The following is a 23,585-nucleotide window of genomic DNA, read 5'->3' as shown; positions in this document are numbered from 1 at the left end:
AGAGAAGATCCTGCTCCCAAGCTCTGCAAGAGAATAACAAGGTGTTGTAGAAAGCCACCAAATAGATTGTCAATCCCGTTTGCTGCACATGGAACCACAAGAACGATAAGGAAGTAGTGTGTGCAAATTGACTCCCGAGCTGGCTCTATATCCCCCTCTGAAGGGAGAACACCCGAACCATGGATAATTGTCATAAGTCTCCAACAGTCTTTGCGTGTGTAACTGGATCACCAAGGATAGGTGAATCCGAAAGGAGAATATAATATACCTGTGGAACTTGGAACCAAATCTGGGAGAACCATTAAGACTATCTCCTCTTTCTGAAGAATGCCGACTAACTGTAACTGGTTCCTTGTCTGAGAAGGACCACTATCCACCTGCCTGTCTGAGGATAAGGGAAGTAGGTGTGTCCTGTATGGTACAATCTCCAGGGATCAATCTGGAAGACGAGGCATAGGAACTACTACTTGGGTGCATTGGGAAGAGCAACCGTCACACCAGAAATCCAAAAGAGGCATTCACTGAAATGGCTAAGGAAAACATCCGCCATTGTGGGCTCAAGCTCACCATCCAAAACCGCAAAAATGGGTAAGGGAAAGAAAGACTGGAAGACACCATGCATGGTACTCCACTGAATAGAGCACCGGTAGTTGACTGAAGATAATAACATGGAAGCCCCCTCTGAAAGAGAAGTATCCTCAAAAGTACGCTCTGAGGTAGAAAGCGACTCAACCCACGTCAGAATAGAGCAAACATTGTGACTGAAAGCTCAAGAGCTAAAGCTGAGAACTCCCCAAGATAGGAAGTCCCCCTCCCGCTCAATCCTAGGAAAAGAGAAGAAGTACTAACAGAAAGAAATCTGAGACAACTTGGAGTAAAACTGCTTCCTCTGTAACTGAATAGCAATAATGTGAATCTCATGCAACTCAAGGCTCAAGCCATTGGTAAACTCGGACTGCTAAGAATAGGAAGACATGAAAGGTTGTCACTTGAGGATCATGTTTGCCAAAGAGGCCGTCGGGGTCGAGAAAGAAGCTAGCTACTCAAGCAAAACTCCTTGAGATCAAACCAAATGTCGGCCACATCTCTGCATCTGCCAAGATCAAAACCTGTAGGTACAATCCAATACAATATGCCAAACTGCATACAGACTCGGAAGAGCACATATACTCCTACTGTTGTAACTTGCTTCCTTAAAGTCTTCATCAAAAACTGTCCTTTGTACTGGTGCTGAAGACTTCAAAACATACCCACAACTGAACTGTGCAATCAATATCCATTACACAACATAACTCCAATACTTAAAGGGAGAGTAAAGGAACCGGCTCGAGGAAGAAGCCCGTGGGTAATGCTGGGGCTGATTTGTAACATGCTAGAAAGCTGGGCAAAAAACTGCAAGGAGAAAACCTGCTACACTAGCCAGCCATGGCCAAATTTGCACACCTAAAGAAGGGCTGCCCCCAAGGCTGAAGCTCTCCAAAGGGATGTATGGAAGAAGCATCCAAATGTTGTTGACTACGGGAGTAGGAACTAGATGTCCCCACCAACTGTCGACACTACGTGCAAACCTGTCATCCAAAGGATCTTGACAAATTTGTTGTCGATTATCAAGAAAAACTGCCCAAAAAGGGTGGGGATGCTAGCTCAGCTCGAATAATCTCATGTGGCATTGAGGCCTTAGCCCAAATCATCCGAGAGATCATGGAGACTAGAGGCCTCTCCATACATCTCTATTCATTAGAGCTACCAGATCTACCTTGGTGCTCCACTGAGGGCCCCATAGAGCATAACTGAAGCCACTAGAGTGTCAAAAAGCCACAGCTTGGCTCGACGATCCTGAAACTGAACCTGCAAACACATCTTCTCCAATGCTGCATAAGCTCTCGTCAATCTAGTCTCTGCTTCTCTTCTCAATGAAAACGCCGGTCCACTGAAGACTACCCCAAGATAGGTGTATGCATTTGTATACTCCACCGTCTCCTAGCCATATGTAAAAGTGGGTGCTGACCTCCTGACCCACTATTGTGTGGTTAAACACCATAACCTTGGTTTTCCCTAGGTTATAGACAATCCACTATCGTGGGCAAATGTGGACAAAGCATCTAAATGACGCTGCATCCCCTTCAGGGAGTCGGAAATGAACACAATATCATCAGCATATAACAATAGTGGGATCCATGTCCGTGCCAACTGTGCTCCTTTATCACCATTCCTCTCAATGTAGTCAGCAACCTCATCCACATACATGCCAAATAGTGTAGGAGATAGCGGGCAATCTTGTTTCACCCCAATAGTGGAGTGAACCAAATAGAAATCCCCTCTGGAGTGCGTACATACTACATGTCCCACTACTGACTTGTATAGAGCCATGATCCCCCAAATCAACTCTTTGTGTACCCCCATATCCTGCAGTTTGTGCATCAATCTAGCTTTGGTCACTGTATCGAAGGCTTTGCGGAAGTCCACAAAGCAATAATAGAGCCGTCTCCCACGTGCTCTCCCCTCCTCAATAATGGTTTTGAGTGTCAGAGGATAATCAAGAGTAGAGAAACCTCTCCTGAAACCCGCCTGTCCTGCTGCCCATACACCCTCTCTCTCTCTGCCCATCTACTACTCTCTCTCTCTGCCCATCTACTAAAACTGCTGCTCAAGGATGGATGCGTACAAACGTGCCAATGTGTGTCCAATCATGATAGTGCAGTAGTTCCTAGGCTCCATAAGGTCCCTTGACTTGAAGGTAGGTACTCGTGGACAAACTCCACGTATCAGGTAGGCCCTCGCACATGCCACATATCAGAGAGAGAGCTGTTTGCCTCAGTCAGATTGGGCATCGTTGATCCTGAGAGTTGAGATACAAAATTGTGCTCTCTTGTACGAGCTACTAAGCGAAGGCCCATTTGTAGGGATTAACCTTGGAAATCCTTTGTGAGATCATCTTCATGAATTTTTTGCCTCAATATGGTAGCTTTTGGTTAGCATGTCATCCGCTGGATTCTTTCAGATGCCCTGTGAGCCTTGCTGTCGTCTCTTCTCATGGGTTGTATTGCACGGATGAAGGCTACTATGAGATCTTGCTGGATTTGGAATACCACTTATTCTTTCTCTATGGCTTCAAGATTGTCTCACATTCATTTGATGGGGAGGTTTGGAAGCCAGTGTTGTGGAGATGCTAGGATTATCTATAGCCAGATTTGGCAGTAGTAGTGGATTTGGGAGGGCAAGCCACACACTCCTAGCTTTCCTAAGACCTAGGTGACTAGTACTGACCTTGCTTGGTGGCACCTTGACCATTTTTGCTTTCTCAGCATCAGATTTGGGAGCATAATTCTTGCTAAGTTTTTCATATGCCTACACTGGGGTACTCAATGTAGTCTTCCCCCCTTGCATATTAAAATGTTGCAAGACCTTGTGGATATACTCTTCCTGCGATAGCTCCAATTTTCCACGTTTTTAATCCCTCTTGATACACATACCAAAAAAGTTATTTGCATCTCCCAAATCCTTGATAGAAAACTGCGTGCTAAGTGAGTTCTTCAAGATGGCAATCTCATCTTTAGACTTTCTAGCAATGAGCATATCATCAACATAGAGTATCAAGATGATAACCATCGTTCAACTTCTTGGTATACAAGCAGTGATCTTCCTAGCTCCTTACATACCCTTGGGATTGCATGTACTTGTTAAACTCCATGTACCATTGCCTTGAGCCTTGCTTTAGTTCATACAATGCCTATGCAATCTACACACAAGTTCTGCCCTTGTAGGATTTTCAGCTTTGACTTCAAAACCCCTTGGTTGCTTGATGTATACATCCTCATCAAGATAATTGGTAATTGTGTCCATAGGCAGCATGTTAGGGTCATAGCAAGAAATCCATTTTTTAAAAAGTACTTGATGTTGTGAAGGATGCTTTATATCTCTTGCAAGTTAACATGCACTTTGTCTTTTCGATGCATTTGTTTATGTTTGAAATAAAGGGCTGCATAAAACACACAAAAAAATTAATTCAATTCTAGTTGTGATTCAAGAGAACATTGACGAAGTTGTTTTAATTGATTGGCATATCTGGGAATAGCAGAAGCACAAAGCCGGCCATATTGCCATTACTTTATGGTCCTTTTCTGATGTTGACAGGCGCTAGCACAAAAGTCTGGACGGTTCATGATATACGTGCATGCAAAGGGTATGATAGTTGATGATGAGTTTGTAATCCTTGGATCAGCCAATATAAATCAACGTTCTATGGATGGATCGAGAGATACTGAAATTGCTATGGGTGCTTATCAAGCCCATAGAACATGGGCTAACAAGGGCTCTCATCCTCATGGTCAGGTATGAATTTTATTATCTAGTGTGTGAAGGAAGTTTTTTAATTATTGTATGTATGGTTCGGAATCATGCATTTTTCCAAGGGTTTTTGATGAATAAAATTTATGTAATATTAAGAGTAAGTTGACAGTTGGGACATTTGTTGTAAGGTTTACAGTGCGTGGATTCTTTTTTGCTGTTTAACTCTTTTTATTGCTTTTCACTTATAAAGATAACAATCATTAATCAGCAAAAAAGAAGGGCAATGTTTTGATCATCGTATTGATCTTTGCTAACATCTAGCCGCCACAGAGTGTGGTGAACCTGAGATTGAGATCAACAACACCTCATTGAATTCGCCATTCAATACCTTAACTGAATTAAGTTTATCGGAGAAAGCTGGGGTAGAGAACAGGGTGTTATGAATCTTCTATAGGGTCCCATTCTATCCTTCAAGAAGTGATAGATTGCATTACTGCAAGGGTTCCAAATATGAGTAGAGGTGTTTGTATTGCTTGAAAATGATACTATGATGATTGCTGAGCTCATAAATGATTTGTTGCAATAACTGACGTTAGGTGTGTTGTTGCAGCCTTTATAGTTACTCAGATTTACATTTCAATCTGGGTTAAATGTTTTCTATGCCGGTGTGTGCTGAATTATGTTTCCTATTGTCTTGTTGATGGTTACTATAGTAAGCTGACGATGATGGAACTTGTCTTAAAGAGGTTTTGCTCTGCTCTCTGCAATAGAAGGGAACCTCCTGAGTTCCTTACTAGCCATCTGCCCCTTATCACATTTGACAGTGGGGAAATAGAATGATTTTGAGATATAGAGCTTGTCTGTGGGTTGGCCATACAACATCAACTATGAATGGAAAATATTGTTAGGTTGGTCAGTAGTGTCAGTTTCCTGGGGTTGAAGTGAGTCAAATACAAAAGAATTTGAACTGCTGGATTGTCTGAATACAAAAGAGACCCAGGCTCAATGCCAGTGGTGTTTAAGTTATTTACAATTCACAGTATGCAATAACAAACTAATATAAGTCGTGTGAACATTTGCGAGTGTCTTTACTGCTATTCTTTGATATCGGTTTTGGGGCTTGGGGTGAGCCTAGTTCATATTTTAGACATTCATACCCAATATGAGCAAGATCGAAGAATGAGTGAAGTGAAAGTCTTCATGGGTTTGTAAGGGCATAAAGAAGTCGGCCAAAATCAAAACATGTCAATTTAAATAAGGACTTGCAAAAAGGTATTGGCATGCCCTGGTGCTCGCTGTTGCTGCCCGCACACCCACACACTGTCGCCTTCGCTGCCCCCCCCCCCCCCCCCACCTCGCTGCCCCCCTGCCTATTCCCTCTCGCGCACAGCAGCCTGCCCGCCCCCCTGCGCGTTTCCCAGCCCGCCGCCTGCCCGCTGCCGTCGCCAGCCACAGCCGCTGCCCACCCCTTCCCCGCTGCCCATCGCCAGCCCCCCCTCGTCCCGCTGCCCGCCCGTTGTCCCCCCCCCCCCCCCCCCCCCCCCGCCGCAGCCCTCTCCGCATGCCGCTCCCTTTGCTGCGCCCGCCTCCCTGCTTTTCACTTTTTGCCATTGCACCCCCCGCCCCCCCTGCTTCATTGTATTCCACGTCTCCTCCTTGTCGGGTCTCGCCAAAACCTTGACGTACTCGGTCCCGCAGGAGTTGACATCTTCATCGACGTTTCTCCGCCTTTTCTTTACAGCAGCAGACACGGATGGAGGCTCATGCTACGCCACAGAGGAACTCCAATGAAGTCCCCTTGCCCGACCCCACTGAGCCCACCATTCGACTTGCTCTTTCACCGACAGAGCAATCGAGCCTAGCCGCAGAGGTAGAGCGCCTGCTGGCGACTTCTGTCATCTGCAAGATTCTCGGCACCAGACCTAGCAGAGGAGAGCTGCGTGATCTTCTCCAGGCCCGCCTTCTCGCGAAGGTGGGCAAGATCTTGGACGTTCAGATCCTCGGACGAGGCTACTACCAGATCGAGTTTGAGACCTCCGAGATGGTGTCCAAGCCATGAGCCCTTTGACCATCCGAGCAGTTCGAGCCCACTTTCGACAGTGGAGACATGGTTTTGACCTTGGTTCAGATGTGTTGGTAGAGGAGGCAAACATTCCCATCTCCGTCTGCTTTCCTGGTTTGCAACGGGAGTACCTATACCACTTTTATCCAGGATAGGCTCAATAATTGGGACTGCCTTGGAGACACCTCGCACGGCAGTCTCAGTAGCTGCCAAGGCAGCCGGCATTCCCTCAGTTCGCGTTCTGGTTAGGGATACTCACACTCTCCCGAAGGTCATCCTTCTTCCTCGGGGGTTGGTTTAGAGAGAGCATTCTGTTCCTTGCAGCTAAGGGGATAGAGGCCTTGGACTCAGCGGTTGGCTTCTCTTTTCCCCTTTGCGGCAGGGACCAGACTGAGTGGACTCTCGACTCAGTGTTGGAGTGGCTACAAACACAGGCCCTAGAGTTCTCTCACCACATGGGGGACCTAGGAGTTACAGATATGCTTCAGACTCTGTGGCCATTGGCCAAGTTTGTTGTGACCCCTCCAGATGCAACAGGATGTAGACACATTGTGGTTCACTTCTTTGCTGATACGCAATGCCCGCCATGCTATGTACATATTCATGAGGACTCCTCGACAGAGGAGGTTGCTTTACGCACGGCTCGGTCTACCTGGGCTTGGGCCCGACACTCTTTGCAGTCACGCTTCTCTAGAGGACGCTCGGATGCGGATTACTTCCCATCCAAGCCAGCCTCGAAGATAGCACGTCTAGCTGCTGCGGTAGCATCTGTTCTCTCTCGCTCTCCATGAGGATCGTCTCATGATGGAACGTGCAGGGATTAGGTGGGCCCCAGTTTCAGCGTGAGAGGGGTCGATTGCGTTAGGAGCTTTAGCGTTGCCTTGTGGGAGGAGAGATTGATCTCCTTATGCTATAGGAGCATCATCTATGTGAGAGCCGCATTAGACGATGTGGTCAGCTCTTGCGTTGACGATATGATACTTTTTGGTCAGCTGCTATTGGACCTGGAGGTATCCAGGCTGGGGTATGTATGACTATTGTTTGCAGAGTCTCTACTGCAGGCCATTGTGGGCAGAGGGATTATTGTGCCAAGTAGGGCTCAGTGGATCACTATGCAGGTTCAGGGTTGCCTTGTGGGCTTCCTGAACATCTATGCGCCCAATGTGGCGAGTGCACGAGCAGAGTTTTGGTCACAGATTGTTGAGTCTCTGCCGCAAGCAGAGCAGTGGTGCATTGGGGGTGACTTCAACATGTTGGAGGACCCTTCTGACAGGATTGGTGGTAGCCACGCTACTGTGCAGGGAGTTGAACTCGCAGCTTGGGAGAGGTTTTGTATGACTTGAGGGTTTCGGATGTGTGGCAACACCCTAGTTTTGTGAGGCCCCCAGATAGCCTGGCCTTCTCTCGTTCGGACCGCAAAGTGGGAGGAGTGAATCTATCGCGGATAGATCGCTTCTACACTAGTGACTTCTTCGGTGACTTGGGTGGGACAGTTGGCATTCAGCCAAGGACTTCCTTCTCGGACCATGCACCAGTGATCCTCACAGTGATAGATAGGCAAAGGCGGGGTGTCACCAGGAGGTGTATTTTTCCTGTTGCCTTCCGTAAATAAGTACTAGATATTTTTATTTATTTTATTTTTACTTGTTTTCCTCGGAACCCTTGAAAAGGTGCAAGTGGACATTGCATGGCCAGTGTGAAACGGCTACGGCCGAATAGGTTTCTCACAGCGGGAGTCTTGGTCAGTCAGTCCGGGACTGGTCGGGCCAATTAGCATTGAATTCTGATGAGTATGGAAGCCTGTGTGCGCCAAATGAAATCTGGGCCACTCGGAAAGTCACTTACAACTTTATAAGTCAGTGGGAACTAGAGAATTAACTCAAAAGGGGCAAACGACAGCCCCTTGTTTGGAACCCCATGGTTAGCACTCAGAGAGGCCACTTGGTTGGTGTTTCCTGGGGTCCCATGGCAGCGGGTCTAGCACGCTCTTTAGGTGACTGGTTGGAGTTTTCAGGCTTGTCAGAGGAGTTGCAAGGTTTCCAGCTACAGGGCATGAGAGGGGTGCAAAGCATGTGCCAGGACATCTCAGAGGCAGTTCTAGCTAAGTGGCTCACATCTCTTGAGCCAATAGCACCCAGGTGGATGGGAGCCTTCACACGACTGGAGGTTCTTATCTCAGTTCGGGCCTGCTCAGAGACTGTTTCCTCCCTTTTTTTCGAGTTACAGGGTGAGGGATGCTTACAACGAGTTGCAGTAGAGACTCCGCAGGTGGCAGAGTGCTGTTTTCAGAGGATCCGAGTGGTGGGCATCCATGGGAGGACTTGTGTCATCGATCCTGACCTAGCAGCTCTTGAGACTGGACACTGGAGACTGTGGGCTTGGGAGTGTTGTCCACTAGCACGAGTACAGTGGGATCCTGGAGAGTGGCTTTGGAGGGACCCAGCAGAGACTGTTCGCAATCTTTGGCTAGAGCTGATCCACACTCTTAGAGGACAGCTTGAGAGACTCCAGGGCAGCTCCGACCGCATGCGGGAGCGCAGAGAGGCTTTCCTTCGACTCTGGCGTCCTGGGCCTTTTTACACTATGGTCCAGGGTGTACTTAGATGGCACTACCGTCCACCTGTGTGGCTTTTCCCTCCCCCCATCTCTTGATTTAGCCTCTTTGTACATTTGATGTTTTTTCATTGGGAGAGTCTCCCCATCATGGTTGTTTAGCCCTCTCTCACAGAGGTGGTTGTAGCCCTATGGGCAGTTTCATTAACTAATAGAAGGATCTTTTTCTCAGAAATTTTTTTTTTAAGGACTTGCAAAAGCAAACCTATGTTTCAACTTGTTTTTTCGTGTTTTTCTGTACAATTGAGAATCACTTGATTTTGACTGTGCAGTTGTCATCCTCGATGATTACAACGTCACACCATTAATTTAGATCCCTCAAGAGGTAAAGTTTTGCATGCATATCACCCCAGGAAAAAAAGTTGAGCTTCTTGGAAGCTCAAGGTGTATGAGGCCGCCAAGGCGGCAAAGAGAGGCCGGCTTGTTGCTGTGATCCTTCCAGGGCCATGGTAATAAACATTGGGGGAGTATGGGTCTCTTTTATGTGTCTCTGACTCTCATGACGCATCCAATAGTGAAAAGGGCGCTGACATGCTTGAAGTTAAAAGGGTGACGACCATTGAGATCATTGGGCCCAAGAACGTGATGGGCATGGTTGCGGATGGAGAGGCATCAAATAGGGCGACCAACGCTATCATGGAGGGCATGTATACACGTATCACCTTCTCATTTGCATGGCCAATTTCCTGAACAACCTTCTCAAGGACATAGACGCATTGTCATGGATTGCACCTACCATTGAAGAGGCCAATCATTTGGTCTTCTTTGTCCTCAACCACCAGAAGGTCAGGTGTGAGTTCTCAAAGCGGAACTCTCTCTCTCTCTCTCTCTCTCTCTCTCTCTCTCTCTCTCTCTCTCCCCTACTCTTTTTGGATTGTGCATTGATCAAATAGAAAGCTTCCTCCCTCAACTAGAAGGGGATGAACCAGCCATCGGGATGCTTACACTTCTCATGCTCATCTATGCAGACGATGTGGCTCTTTTCGCCCATGACATTACAGCTCTATAGAAATTGGTCGATGCGTTACATGCTTTTTGTGAAAATGTGGGTCTATCAATCAATGTAGACAAAACAAAGTTCATGATTGTAAAGACTCGTAAGATGGATATCCCCCCCCCCCCCCTCATGTATCAAGGGAAACAAATTGAGAAAGTCGACAGTTTCAAGTACTTGGGGAATGACATCCCGTACTTGGGGATTGACATCCCGTGCAACTATGCTTGGGGACAATGCGCACATAATAGAATTGACATCGGCCATGCCAAGTACTATCAATTTGAAAACATGTGCACACAAAGGAGCATAAAAATATGGGAGATAAAAGCGACCATTTTTGAGACATGCGTGGTGCAAGCCATCCTCTACGTAGTGGAAATCTGGGGAGCAAGCATTTCAGCCCACACATGGAATGAAATTGAAAAAATTCAGAAAAAGTTTCTATGTAGACACATGGGGGTCAAAAAGACGACACCATACTCCGTGCTACTCTTGGAGACAGGCAAGAGACCACTAGAAATGAAAACATTGCAAAAAATGTACACGTATATCATGAAGGTCAAAGCGATACGTACTACTCGAATCCCCCACATTGCATGGGAAACGGGATGTGCACCACAAAAGACAAAAAAAAGCAAATTTCTGTCATCGAGCCTCATACAGGACATTAAGAAATGGTTCGCTAAATGGAATGTGGAGGCATATGTGGACATGCTTATTGAGGAGGGCAAGGAGGGAGAACACATGCTGAATTTTGACATTGCATTACTAAATAGCCTCCACACCAAGTGAAAGACAACGCAACACCGCTCGAAATTTGAATACTATTGCAAGCATGTCAACACAAAGTATTGGGTAGGCTATAGCACAAACCCAATGGAAGCCCAGGCCCACATATGAACACCCATGCCCCACATGGTACGAAGAGCCATTTCTTTGATGCGCACAAGGTCACATATGCTCAAAATAGAAACATAGGGCTGGCTGAAAATTGATGCTTCTAAACGGATATGCACATCATGTACAATGCAAGCTCCCGAAGATGAAGCACATGTGACATTGGAATGCCTAGAATACTCTCACATCCGGGCTGATTTTCAACCACTTCTAAGCGGCTGTTCTACCTTTGCGGACCTATTATCCAAGACAGACCCCTCCCCTACAGCTCTCGGAACATACCTCACCCGCATACTTGAGCATCAAAAGACACTCATAGGAACACAAAAAGAGAATAACACACACCACACCATACACCCCCGTGAGGGGAGACTATGTATCACTTTGAGGTCCCATGGGTCATTTCTGGCCCCCCGCGGAGGTTAATACCAAATCAAATCAAATCAAATCTCTCTCTCTCTCTCTCTCTCTCTCTCTCTCTCTCTCTCTCTCTCTCTCTCTCTCTCTCTCGTGTGAGGTTTTACCTGAGACTTGGAAGTTGTCTACTTTTGTGCCTATCTTCAAGGCAGGTGATCCTACAGAGCCTGGGAATTACTGCACTATTATGGGTGGGCACACATTGGCACGGTAGTATGCATCCATTCCTGAGGAGCATTTGAGTAATTTGGCAGAGGGTGAGGGTGTACAAGCAAAGGGCCAGGCCGGTTTTAGGAGGGGTTTCTCCACTCTTGATCATATTCTGACACTTAGAGCCATTATTGAGGAGGGAAGGTCACATGGGAGATGGATTTATTGTAGCTTTGTGGATTTCCGCAAAGCATTTGACATGATATTGAGAGCTCGATTGATGCGTAGATTGTAGGAGATGGGGGTGCCCATAGTGTTGATTTGGGGGATTATGGCTCTATATAGATCAGTGATGGGACATGTACGCACCCCGGAGGGGATATCTGATTTAGTTCACTCACCATTGGGGTGAAACAGGGTTGCCCATTGTCTCCTACTCTATTTGGTATGTATGTTGATGAGGTGTCTGATTACATTGACAGAGAGGGTGATAGAGGTGCCCAGATGGTAGGGATGTGGATCCCATTGTTGTTATATGCTGACGATATTGTGTTGATCTCTGATTCACGAGAGGGTATGCAGCGACAATTGGATGCATTACACAGTTTTGCAGAGGATAGTGGATTGTCTGTAAACCTTGGTAAAACCAAGGTTATGGTGTTTAACACCACAACATAGTGGATCAGGAGATTAGCACCGACTTTCACATATGGTCAGGAGATTGTAGAGTATACAGATGCATACACTTACCTTGGGGTTGTCTTCATTGGGCCGAGGTTTTCTTTGGGGAGAGCAGCAGAGACTAGACTGGGTAGAGCTTATGCGGCCTTGGGAGGCTTGGAGAGGATGTGTTCGTAGGTTCAGTTCCAGGAACCTCGGACAAAGCTATGGCTCTTTGATACTTTAGTAGCCTCAGCTATGTTGTATGTGGTGCAGATATGGGGACCTTCTGTACGCCAAGATGGTTGGAGACGTATGGAGAGGCCCTTGGTATCTACGATCTCTCGACTGATCAGAGCCAAGGCCTCCGTACCCCACGCTATCATTCAAGCATAGCTATCTGCCCCTCCTATGGAGATTAAGGCGCTTACCAGATCAGTCTCCTTTGTGCACAGATTGTGGGATACTACTAGACAAGATATGCTAGACTGGCCCTTGAGTCTTCCAAGTTAGCTCTTCAGGGGGACACTTCATGCTGGTATGCACATATGACATCATGGTTTTAGATGCATGGCTTCACCATGGACAGGCTGCCCCCTTTCCAGTACTCTCTTCAGACACCCTCAATGTCTCTTACACGGGTGGAGATTATTAGACTCATTCGTCAGGACCTGATCCAGTTGGATACCTGGAGGACATAGATAGAGCCGCCACAGGAGTTGGGCATGAAGATGGCTTTCTATAGAGAGCATCTTCTCCACCTCACAAGAGATGGATTTGTGATTCGACCCAGCTACATGGATACACATATGTCATGGTTTGCGGTGTGCCATTGGTCAGATACGCCATCCTCACATCAACTGGAGATTGAGACTGGTAGATTCAGAGGGATACCAACAGACAACAGGACATGCCGCTTATGCCAGCTAGAGCCATAGACAGAGCTACATTACATATGTCATTGCACAGTGTACTATGAGATTCGAGGCCGTTTCCACTGCTTATTCAAAGAGGGTTTCGGTCCTTTCTCTAGGGTCATGAGTTATGAGGATCAGAGATGCCTTGGCTATATCTGCTTGAGTTACACGGATATAGAGACACTTTACTGGGGAGAGCTAGAGAGAGACAATCCAAGAGAGAGATTACAGATTTCTTTTCACTAGATATGGAACAGCCATCAGTGCAGAGCTCGGCCCACACTCATTTGACCACTACCGGCACTCTCATCGACCGAGCACTGGAGCTACGGAGATCCAAACGGCCACGATTGAGGAGAGCGGCTACACAACATCGACGGAGACTACAACAGAGGATTCGAGCCATACTCTCTCGACATCCAGAGTGCAGATGAGGATGGATTCTAGTAGTAGTAGTATTTTTGTTCTAGTCCTTTTGTACCCAGACATGGTATCAAATTCACAATTCTGTAATAGCTTGGTCTCATAGGTCATTTTGGCCTTTTGAAGACGTTAATATAACATTCATTTCATTTCATATCTCTCTCTCTCTCTCTCTCTCTCTCTCTCTCTCTCTCTCTCTCTCTCTCTCTCGTGTGACATGGAGCCTGAGACAGAGCTGCATTATACATGCCTCTGCCCCGTCTACTACGAGATACGAGGCCGCTTCCATTGCTTGTTCAGAGAGGGTTTTGGACCACTCTCAAGAGTCATGGGATACAAGGATCAAAGATGCCTGGGTTTGTTCTTGCTCGAGCTGCGGAGACACAGAGATAGCTTGATGAATGGCGAGCCTAGCCAGTCTCAAAGACGGATCACAGACTTCTTCAGAGCAGACACGGGACAGCCGCAAGAGCCACTCCCACAGCAGAGCTCCCCCTCGTCTCACACCAGAGGCACACTGATTGACCGAGCGACTGAACTGGGGAAATCCAGGCACCCACGACTGCGGAGGACTACACAGCATCGACGAAGGCTATGTCAGAAGATTCGGAGCACTCTGGCCAGGCATGCACGACGCCCGGTCAGACTACTAACCATGGAGGAGATTGATGAGATCCGCCAACGACCGATGCTAGGTCTCTTGTGATTCAGCTATCCTAGCAAGCCGCCCATTTTTACTTCGCTCACATCGACCAGTCTAGGATCCCATAGTATATATCTTTGTTTTGTACTGTTGTTATTTTGTTACTCGGACTTTGTATCAGATCCACCACCTTGTAACTTTCTGGTCTCATAGGTCATTATGGCCTTTTGAAGACGTTAATATAACATTTCATTTCATTTCTCTCTCTCTCTCTCTCTCTCTCTCTCTCTCTCTCTCTCTCTCTCTCTCTCTCTCTCTCACACACACACACACACACACACACACACACCCCCATTATATTCCCACACGCACACCCACATTGTGTTGTATTAGTCCCCAGTCACTACTTTCACCCCCCCTACATATCCTTCACAGATCCAGCTAGTTGCTTTTCACATCTAGCAGTTAAGATTTTAGTTTTTAACTTTACTTCATTTTATTTTTGTACCTAGACATTGTATTAGATCCATCAGGATTGTATCAGTTTGGTCTCATAGGTCAGTTTTGCCTTTTGAAGACGTTTAATATAACATTTCGTCTCTCTCTCTCTCTCTCTCTCTCTCTCTCTCTCTCTCTCTCTCTCTCTCTCTCTCTCTCTCTCTCTCTCTCTCATCGAAGGGTACGCAACGACATTTGGATGCATTACATAGTTTTACGGATAGTGGATTGTCTATAAACCTTGGATGCATTACATTTGGATAGTGGATTGTCTATAAACCTTGGTAAAACCAAGGTTATAATTTTAACACCACACTGCAGAGCTGATCAAGATATCAGCACCTACACCTACATTCACTTGTAATTAGGAGATTGTGGAGTACAGGTCACAAATGCACACACTTATCTTGGGGTAGTCTTCACTAGGCCAAGGTTTTCTTTGAAGAGAGCAACAAAGACTAGATTGACTAGAGCGTATTCAGCCTTGTCAAGATTGGAGAGGATGTGTCCGCAGGCTCAGTTCCAAGAACCCCGAACAAAGCTATGGCTTTTTGATACCTTGGTAGCTTCAACTTTGCTCTATGGGGTTCAGGTTTGGGGACCCTCTGTGGGTCAAGATGGGTGGAGAGGTATGGAGAGGCCCTTGGTATCTATGATCTCTCGGTTGATTAGAGCCAAGGCCTCTGTGCTACATGAGATGAACAGTACTCCCTTGATGCACCATCATTGTCTCTTATACGGGTGGAGATTGCTAGATTGATTCGCAAGGACCTGACCCGAATGGACACCAGGAGGACTTGGATAGAGCCGACACGAGTTGGGCACGAAGATGGCTTTCTATAGAGAGCATCTTCTCCAACTCACAAGGGATGGGTTTGTGATTCGACCTTACTATGTAAAATACATCTATCTCATGGGTTACGACGGTGTGCCATTGGTCATATACAAACATCTGCACACCAGCTTGAGATTGAGATTGGTAGATTGAGAGAGATACCAATAGCTAGGAGGATATGCCGCCTATGCCATTGCTGATGAGAGAGAGAGAGAGAGAGAGAGAGAGAGAGAGAGAGAGAGAGAGAGAGAGAGAGAGAGAGAGAGAGAGAGAGAGAGAGAGAGAGAGAGATGAGATGAGATGAGATGAGATACTAACATCTACAAAAGGCCAAAATGACCTATGAGACCAAACCGATAATGGTGAGTCTAGTACCAAGTCTTGGTACAAAAAAAGAAAACTACAAACTAGAAACTGAGATAGGAGTGCTATCGACTCCTATGGGTGGCTGGTAAGCTGAGCAATGGTATAATGCCACAAAGGTACAAAATGGGGATAAGTGTCACCATGATACAATATAGCACTAGCATGAGGTCTATCCTGATCGTCACTATGGGTGTGGTGCTAGAATCATGTGGATCCTTTGCCGCAATCTCTGTCGGTGCTGCGTGGCTCCCCTCCTCAATCGTGGTCGTCTCGATCTCCCCAACTCTATAGCTTGGTCAATGAGAGTACCATTGGTGTGTGTATGGGTGGGAACCGAGCCCTGTGGTGGTGGTGGCCCCTCTGCCTCTGTGGTACTCGGACTGAAGAAATCTGAGATGCGTCTCTAGGAGTGTCTCTGTCTATGCCCTCTCAATAGAGAGTGTCTGTGTCTTTGTATCTCAAGTAGAAATAATCTGAGACATCTCTCCTGATATCTCATGACTCTATCTAGCGAGTCAAAACCATCTCTGAATAAACAGTGAAAGCGTCCCTGTATCTCATAGTAGACTGTGCAGTGACATATGTGGTGCAACTCTGTCTCTGGCTCTACATGGCATAACTGACATATCCTACTGTCTGTTGGTATGCATCTGAATCTACCTGTTTCAATCCCAAGCTGGTTTGAAGATGTGTGCATCTGGCCTATGGCACATCGTAACCCATGAGATAGATGTTTGTCCATGTAGCTGGGCCGTGTGACAAATCCGTCTGTCGTGAGTTGGAGAAGATGCTCTCTATAGAAAGCCCTCTTCGTACCCAACTCCCGTGATGGCTTTATCCATGTCCTTTTAGTAATAAGATCTTGCCGAATGAGTCTAGTATCTCCATCCGTGTAAGAGCCAAAGATGGTGCATCAAGAGAATACTGGAAAGGGGGCAGCATGTCCATGCTGAAACCATGAGCTCATCTGTGCATACCAACATGATGTATCTCCTTGTAATGCCAGCTGTTTGGATGACTCAAGAGCAAGCCTAGCATATCTGTCCCTGGTGGTGTCCCATAAGCTGTGTACAAATGATACTGATCTGGTAAGTGCCTCAATCTCCATAGGTGGGGCAGCCAGCTCCGCTCGTATGATGTCATGTGGAACTGAGGCCTTGGCTCTAATCAACCTAGAATCATAGATACCAAGGGCCTCTCCATATTACTCCATCCAGCACTGTCAATAGATGGTCCCCAAACCTGAACCCCGTAGTGCATAACTGAAGCGACCAAAGTGTCGAAGAGCCAGAGCTTTGTTTGAGGTTCTTGGAACTGAACTGCGAACAAATCCTCTCTAAACCGCCCAGAGCTGCATAGGCACAAGTCAATCTAGTGTCTGCTGCCACTTTCAGTGTGAACCTCGGTCCACTAAAGACCACCCCAAGATATGTGTATGCGTGAGTGTACTCCATACTGTCTTGACCATATGTGAATGTAGGTGCTGATCTCCTGACCCACTTTGGCGTGGTATTAAATACCATGACCTTGGTTTTACCAAGGTTGACAGACAATCCACTATCCCCTGCAAAACTATGCAATGCGTCCAAATGTCTGTGTGTACCCTCTAGTGAGTCTGATATCAACACGATATCGTCAGCCTACAATAAAAGAGGGATCCATGTCCCTGCAAGCTGAGCACCTCTATCTCCTCCCGTGTCAATATAATCAGAGACCTCATCAACATACATACCAAATAAAGTAGAGGACAATGGGCATCCTTGTTTCACTCCGATAGTGGAGTGAACTATGTCAGCTCTCCCCTCTGGGGTGCGTACATGACCCATTACTGAACTGTAGAATGCCATAATCCCCCATATCAGCTCTGTGGGTACCCTCAATTCCATAAGTCGGTGCATCAATCTGGCCCTCCATACTGTATCAAAAGCTTTGCGGAAGTCCACAAAGCTGCAATAAATCCGTCTACCATGTGCCCGACCCTCCTCAATGATAGCTCTGAGTGTAAAGACATGATCCAGTGTGGAGAAATCTCTTCTGAAACCAACCTGTTTCAGGTGCCCGTATGCCCATAGTCTCAGCCAAACTGCTCAGCCTATGCTCAAGGATGGATGCATACAACCGTGCCAATGTGTCCCCTACCATGATAGTACGGTAATTCCCCGGAATTGTGGGGTCTCCTGTCTTGAAGATAGGTACAATAGTAAACAATCTCCAAGACTCAGGAAAGCCCTCACACATGACACGGTTGAACAACCGTGCAAGCATCTCTACCAACAAGTCCCCAGCATGTATAATGTGCTTTGCTACCAAACCCTCATGATCCTGTGCCCGTCTGGTCTTCATCCTGTCAATGGCCTCCTTTACCATCTCAGTGGTAAAGAAGGTGCTCGTAGCCGGACATGGCTGTGGTGGATCTGGTAGTGGTGGCTGTCCAGGTACAGTGTATAAAGATGTTGCATACTCCCACCATATCTCCATAGAAGTAATAAATGGTGGGGGAGACTGCTCATGGAATAGACGCCAAGCCTCTCCTGAATCTCTACCAAGGAAGAGCTGATATAAATCTTACTCCATCTAGACCAAGAAAGCTCGCTTCTTCCGTCGTACTAGTCGTCGTGTAGCAATACGAGAGTGTCTATAGGTGATCACCCCCAATGCAAGCTCCCGTTGGATCTGAGCTCTCCTCTGTCGACACTCCTCATCATACCAGTTGTTTTGAGGCATGTGCCTAGAACGACGTCTCTGACCAGGCTGAGTGTGTGGGTATGCCTCTGTCGTTGCCCCATGTAATGTCACTGTCAGTATAGATGTGATCTCCTGCATTGTGTATATTGGCTCTGGTGTGCATAAAAGTCTATGTATCTCTTGTGCATAGACTGAGTCAGTCTCAGGTGTAAAAGTATAGCGTGGATGTCTACCACCCAGTGAGGCCCGAGATGTATTGTACTCAAAGGAGACTGATAATGTCAAAAGTGCATGATCTACTGCTATCCCAACAGGCGTGGGCTCCACTGTAAAATCCTGAATGTGAGATAAAGCTCGGATGTGTCAGAACATAGTCTACAGTACTGGCCACATGTCTGTGTGGAAAACAAGTAAAACCTGTAGATGATGGGAAGGTCGGTAAGCCATATAGTATGGCTAAACTGTGAGTAGTCGTCATCTCCCTGAGTTATCTCCCATACTCTGTATGCTCTCTGTCGTGTGAGCATCTCTCAAGCCCCATCTCCTCTGGCTCTAGCTCTCTGAGCATCTCCTCTGAGGTGTCATAGAAAACTGTCTGTGAACTGCCTGTACGGGCATTGAAATCCCCCAATAGTATGATGTCTCCATCCCTGGAGAACTCCCAAATATCATCATCAAGTACAGAGTAAGGAGACTGTCCTCTGGGTGAAGCATATACAGAAGTGCTGGGAGGAAAATAGCATATGGCGATATACAAGAAACGTCTAGTCTCTGCCCTCAGCCTCACCCATATGTATCTGGCCTGATCATCTCTCCGAACTGTGTAGTAGTGGCTGGAGCTCCTCTTTGAAAAGAACTGCTACACCTCCTGATCCTCTAGTCCCATGCTCAGATCTGAACTATGTGTAGTAGTGGCTGGGGCTCCTCTTTGAAAAGAACTGCTACACCTCCTGATCCTCTAGTCCCATGCTCAGATCTGAACTATGTGTAGTAGTGACCGGAGCTCCTCTTTGAAAAGAACTGCTACACCTCTTGATCCTCTAGTCCCATGCTCAGATCTGGTGCATGTCCGGCAAGCTGTCTCCCATCTATATCCTGATATATGCGGCATCAACTGTCTTGGAGCCTTATGAGTCTCTGAGTAGAGAACAATGTCTTTGTCTCTGAAGCTGTCCTCAAAGGCCCCCACATCAAGAGGGTAAGGTCATCTCCTAAAAAGATACCTGTTTTCTTGAGGGTTGGCCTCTTCTTTAAAAAGTCTTTCTTTTCTTCCATGGAGGGAAAGCGCAAAATGAGAGCCCGTTCTTTTGAACTCTCCCCATTACCTTCATTCTTCTTGCCCGCTCTCCAAGCTTGTGTGTGCGAGGGCTTCTCCACCCCCATCATTGACATGAGGCTCTTCACCTCTTGGTCCACCTTATTTGAATCTTTTAGGCCGGTCACTCTCACGTGTAGAGCACGCACCCTTCTTCGTTGTTCCTCTTCAAGTGTCTTGTTGATGATGTCCGTGTCGGGTGTAGCCGGAATGTCCTTGCCCTTCCCCTTCTTGACAACTTCAATCCACTTTTCAGCCTCTTCCACCTTCTTTTGCGTTTTGGAGAGAACCTCCACCCATGAGGTCTTCTTTTCTCCTTCCTCCTTTATCTCTTTGACTTGCGCTTGTATAATATTCAGCTCATCTATCATTGATGGCTGAATTTCTCCATCTTCAAGGTGTCCTCTCTCTTTAGTTTTGGCAAGTTCCTTCCGAAGGTCTGAGATGTTACCTTTTAGAGCTTGAATTTCAGCCCGGAACTCTTTGCTCTCTAGCTCCCTCGCCTTTTCCTCCCTCTTTTTCCATTCAAGAAGTGAGCTCTTCTCTTTCTTCCACTCTTCCATGTGAACTTTGCATTCTTTCAATGGCTGTCATCCTCTTGCTTGTGACCATGAAGTGCGCCGCCATCTTTCTTGCTTGTTTGATTCACTTCCTTTTCCTAGTTGTACAAAAGACCTGGTCTTCGAGACAGACGTCCAAAATGAAGTTTTGAAGGACTACGCAGGTGCAGATTGCTGAGCAGGGGGGGATTTGCTGCCAGTCAAATGCCCAGGTCTCAGGAGCGTGCAGAGGCTGCAATGCACAGGGTGCTCAGGAGCTGCAGGCGCGCAGAGGCTGCAGACGCACAGGGCTGAAGGTTGCGCACAGAGAGAGAGAGAGAGAGAGAGAGAGAGAGAGAGAGAGAGTACTGAGAAACGTACTCACAAACGGCTAAGTGTGAGTGCAAAGCTGCTGCGTGCCACTCATGCCCGCTCCACATTGTGTTCTCGCCATCAGTAATTGTGTCAACCTCCCAGCCTGCGCGCTATCAGCCCTGCCTTCCCCCGCTATCAGCTATGTTGCGTTGCTGGTCTACTCACTGTTGGTTGGCTGCTGCTCGCCATTGCTGACCCGAGAGAGAGAGAGAGAGAGAGAGAGAGAGAGAGAGAGAGAGAGAGAGAGAGAGAGAGAGAGAGAGAGAGAGAGAGAGAGAGAGAGAGTCACCCTGAACAAGAAATCGAAAAGGGGAACGGGGAATGGACACGGTCATCAAATGCCGTTCCCTGTTATGGATACTCACGTGTGAAACACAGAACAGGAAGTTGGAATGAGAAGAGGAATGGAGACGTAAAACTTGCCGTTCCGCGTAACTATGGACAGAGATGCATTATAAATGTCAATGCACAGTGTATCACAAGGTATAGGGTCGCTTCCATTGTCTATTCAGAGAGGGCTTCAGATCCTTCTCCAGAGTCATGAGCTATCAAGACAAGAGATGTCTTGGACTTTATCTAGTTGAGTTACACAGATACAAATATAGTTTACTTAGGAGATTTGGAGAGAGAATCCAAGAGACAGATTAGCGATTTCTTCACACAAGACATTGGACAGATAGAGGAGCAACCACCATTGCAAAGCTCAGCTCATATTCACACCCGTTGTACTCTCATTGATCGATCATTGGAGCTAGGGAGATCGAGACGCCCACGGTTGAAAAGAGGAGCTTCACAACATCGACGAAGACTACAAAAGAGGATTTGAGCCATACTATCTCGACATATAAAGTACAGATGAGGATGGATTCTCACCCATTATATCACCCTCTTGTATTGGTGTTACGTGACACATTGAACCCTATGTGTCCGTGAACAGGCTACAACACGATCAGAGTTCAGTCAGTCCAGTCAGTCTAGATTAGAAGTGATTTGGCACTTTTGTGAGTCTATTCGTAGACCGTGCATTCCCAGTCACTTAGCATAGATGCATATCCTCTGGTTGCACACAGCATGATCATCAGTATTCCCATCAGAATCCATTAGAATCAGTTAGGGGATTTTTCCAGTGCATTTAGCCTATTTTTCCTATTTTTGACATTTTTCACTTATTAATTTAAGTGACTTCCCAACAAAAGTGGGTAGGGCAAATTGGGTAAGAAAATATATAAGCAAACCAAAGCTAGCACTCTTGGGTAGATGAGCAAGGAGCACAACAGGCCCACCGGCAGCAGGTACTCCCTCTCTCTCAGCAAGACCTCTCCAAGCTTCCCTTGGCGAGCCCAGAATCCCCTAAGCCTAGCGTTTTTGGTCTCCATCAGCACCTCCCCCTAGCCTTGGCGATTTCAGCCGTGCTACCATCGCCAACATCTCCAGACTCCCAGCCTTTTTACAAACGTTGCCAGATCTGCCAGCGTTTTCTATTTTCAGCCATTCTGCAGCAGATAGTCAGCGTTTTCAGCAGTAAAGGACAGCAGTCAATTCAGCCTTAGACATTTGCAGAAGATCCCCATTTTCAGCCCTCAAGAACGCAGCCAAAACAGAGTTTTCAGCCACCCCGATTCAGTCCCAGATTTTCAGCCATAGCGTTTTTATGGACAGCAGATACAAGACCGCAGATTTCAGCCCTAGGGTCGTCGTCGTCATCCCCGTGTCGTCACCGACATAGTCCCAAGTTGCATCAGTTCCATGCATCGTCATTGTACCACTTCGTGCAATCAATAGTAGACGACTCTCGCCGACGAGAGTGGGGCCTTCGGAGGAGGGTTTTACAGTGTCTCTGGTGTCGTATCTCTCTTCTCTCTATCTCTCAGTCTCATACACTTGCACGCACAATGTCCACTTACTTTGTTTGTGATCATAGCATTCTCTCACTAAGAACGGAAGGCTCTACCTTCCATATGAACAAAAGGAACCTTGAGCACAATTCGGAGCACTCATCTTGAGCAAAGCGCAAACATTCATTCCGCTACACCTAACATTGGTATCAGAGCTTTGGCAGTGTTCTGTATCACTCAAGGAAAGAACCACAAGAATTTTTTTGCTTGTTGCGATCGCACGAACCCAAGTTCGCTTGGGCGTGTCGATTCCTAATCGTGTTTTTTGAAGAGTGACAGGAATCCCAAGAAAGAAGGGCTTGTCCAGCCTCCCCTTGTGTCTCTTTTCGTTCATTGAGAGCGGACCGTGCACTTAGCGGCTGGCCAATTGACGGGAGGTAGGAAAAAGCAACCTTGGTGTGAGCGCAAGGCCACCAAGGGGGACGCCCGCAGAAAGGAGTAGAACTCGGGTGAAGAGAAGATCCTTCTCAAACACGCCTCGTGAACTTAAGAACCCAAGACCCCAAGAACCCACGACTTCAGTGGATGGTCATCACTGGAGGTGATGAGCATGAGAGAGGCGAAGAAGAATTTTCCCCACCAGGAGGTTTTTCCGACCCTCCCCCTTTTCCATCTACGACAAAGATTGCACTAACTCCTATGGAGGAGTTGAAGCAGTTGTTTATGGAAAGAAAGTTAGAACGTGCAGAAAGAAAAGCAGAAAGAGAAGCAGAAAGAAAGGAGGTTTTTCCGACCCTCCCCCTTTTCCATCTACGACAAAGATTGCACTAACTCCTATGGAGGAGTTGAAGCAGTTGTTTATGGAAAGAAAGTTAGAACGTGCAGAAAGAAAAGCAGAAAGAGAAGCAGAAAGAAAGGCCTACGAAGAACAAAGGGCAGCCATAGATCGTGAATACAAAGAAGGAATGGCAGCCATACAGCATCAATACGACTTGGAAGAAAAAGAAAGTCAAGCCAAATTTGATTGCGAGGACAAAGAAAGACAAGCAGAGAATAAAGCAATACAAG

The 23,585-nt window shown here is 46.8% G+C and overlaps 1 protein-coding gene across 2 annotated transcripts in view; it reads left to right on the top strand.

Moving 5' to 3' along the window:
* The window catches only part of LOC147422029 (phospholipase D delta-like), a 139,816-nt gene that overhangs the window by 95,274 nt on the left and 20,957 nt on the right, over positions 1-23,585 (top strand). For both annotated transcript variants that reach the window (XM_086503196.1, XM_086503197.1), the window contains exon 10: positions 4,135-4,332. In XM_086503196.1, the coding sequence (XP_086359322.1) occupies positions 4,135-4,332 (198 nt within the window). The remainder of the gene's footprint in view (positions 1-4,134; positions 4,333-23,585) is intronic.

Source organism: Adiantum capillus-veneris, chromosome 27 (assembly GCF_014529385.1).
Source record: "Adiantum capillus-veneris isolate H3 chromosome 27, ASM1452938v2, whole genome shotgun sequence".
Lineage (NCBI taxonomy): Eukaryota > Viridiplantae > Streptophyta > Polypodiopsida > Polypodiales > Pteridaceae > Adiantum > Adiantum capillus-veneris.
Note: the sequence above shows the minus strand (reverse complement) of the source record. Positions and strands in the feature narration are given on the sequence as shown.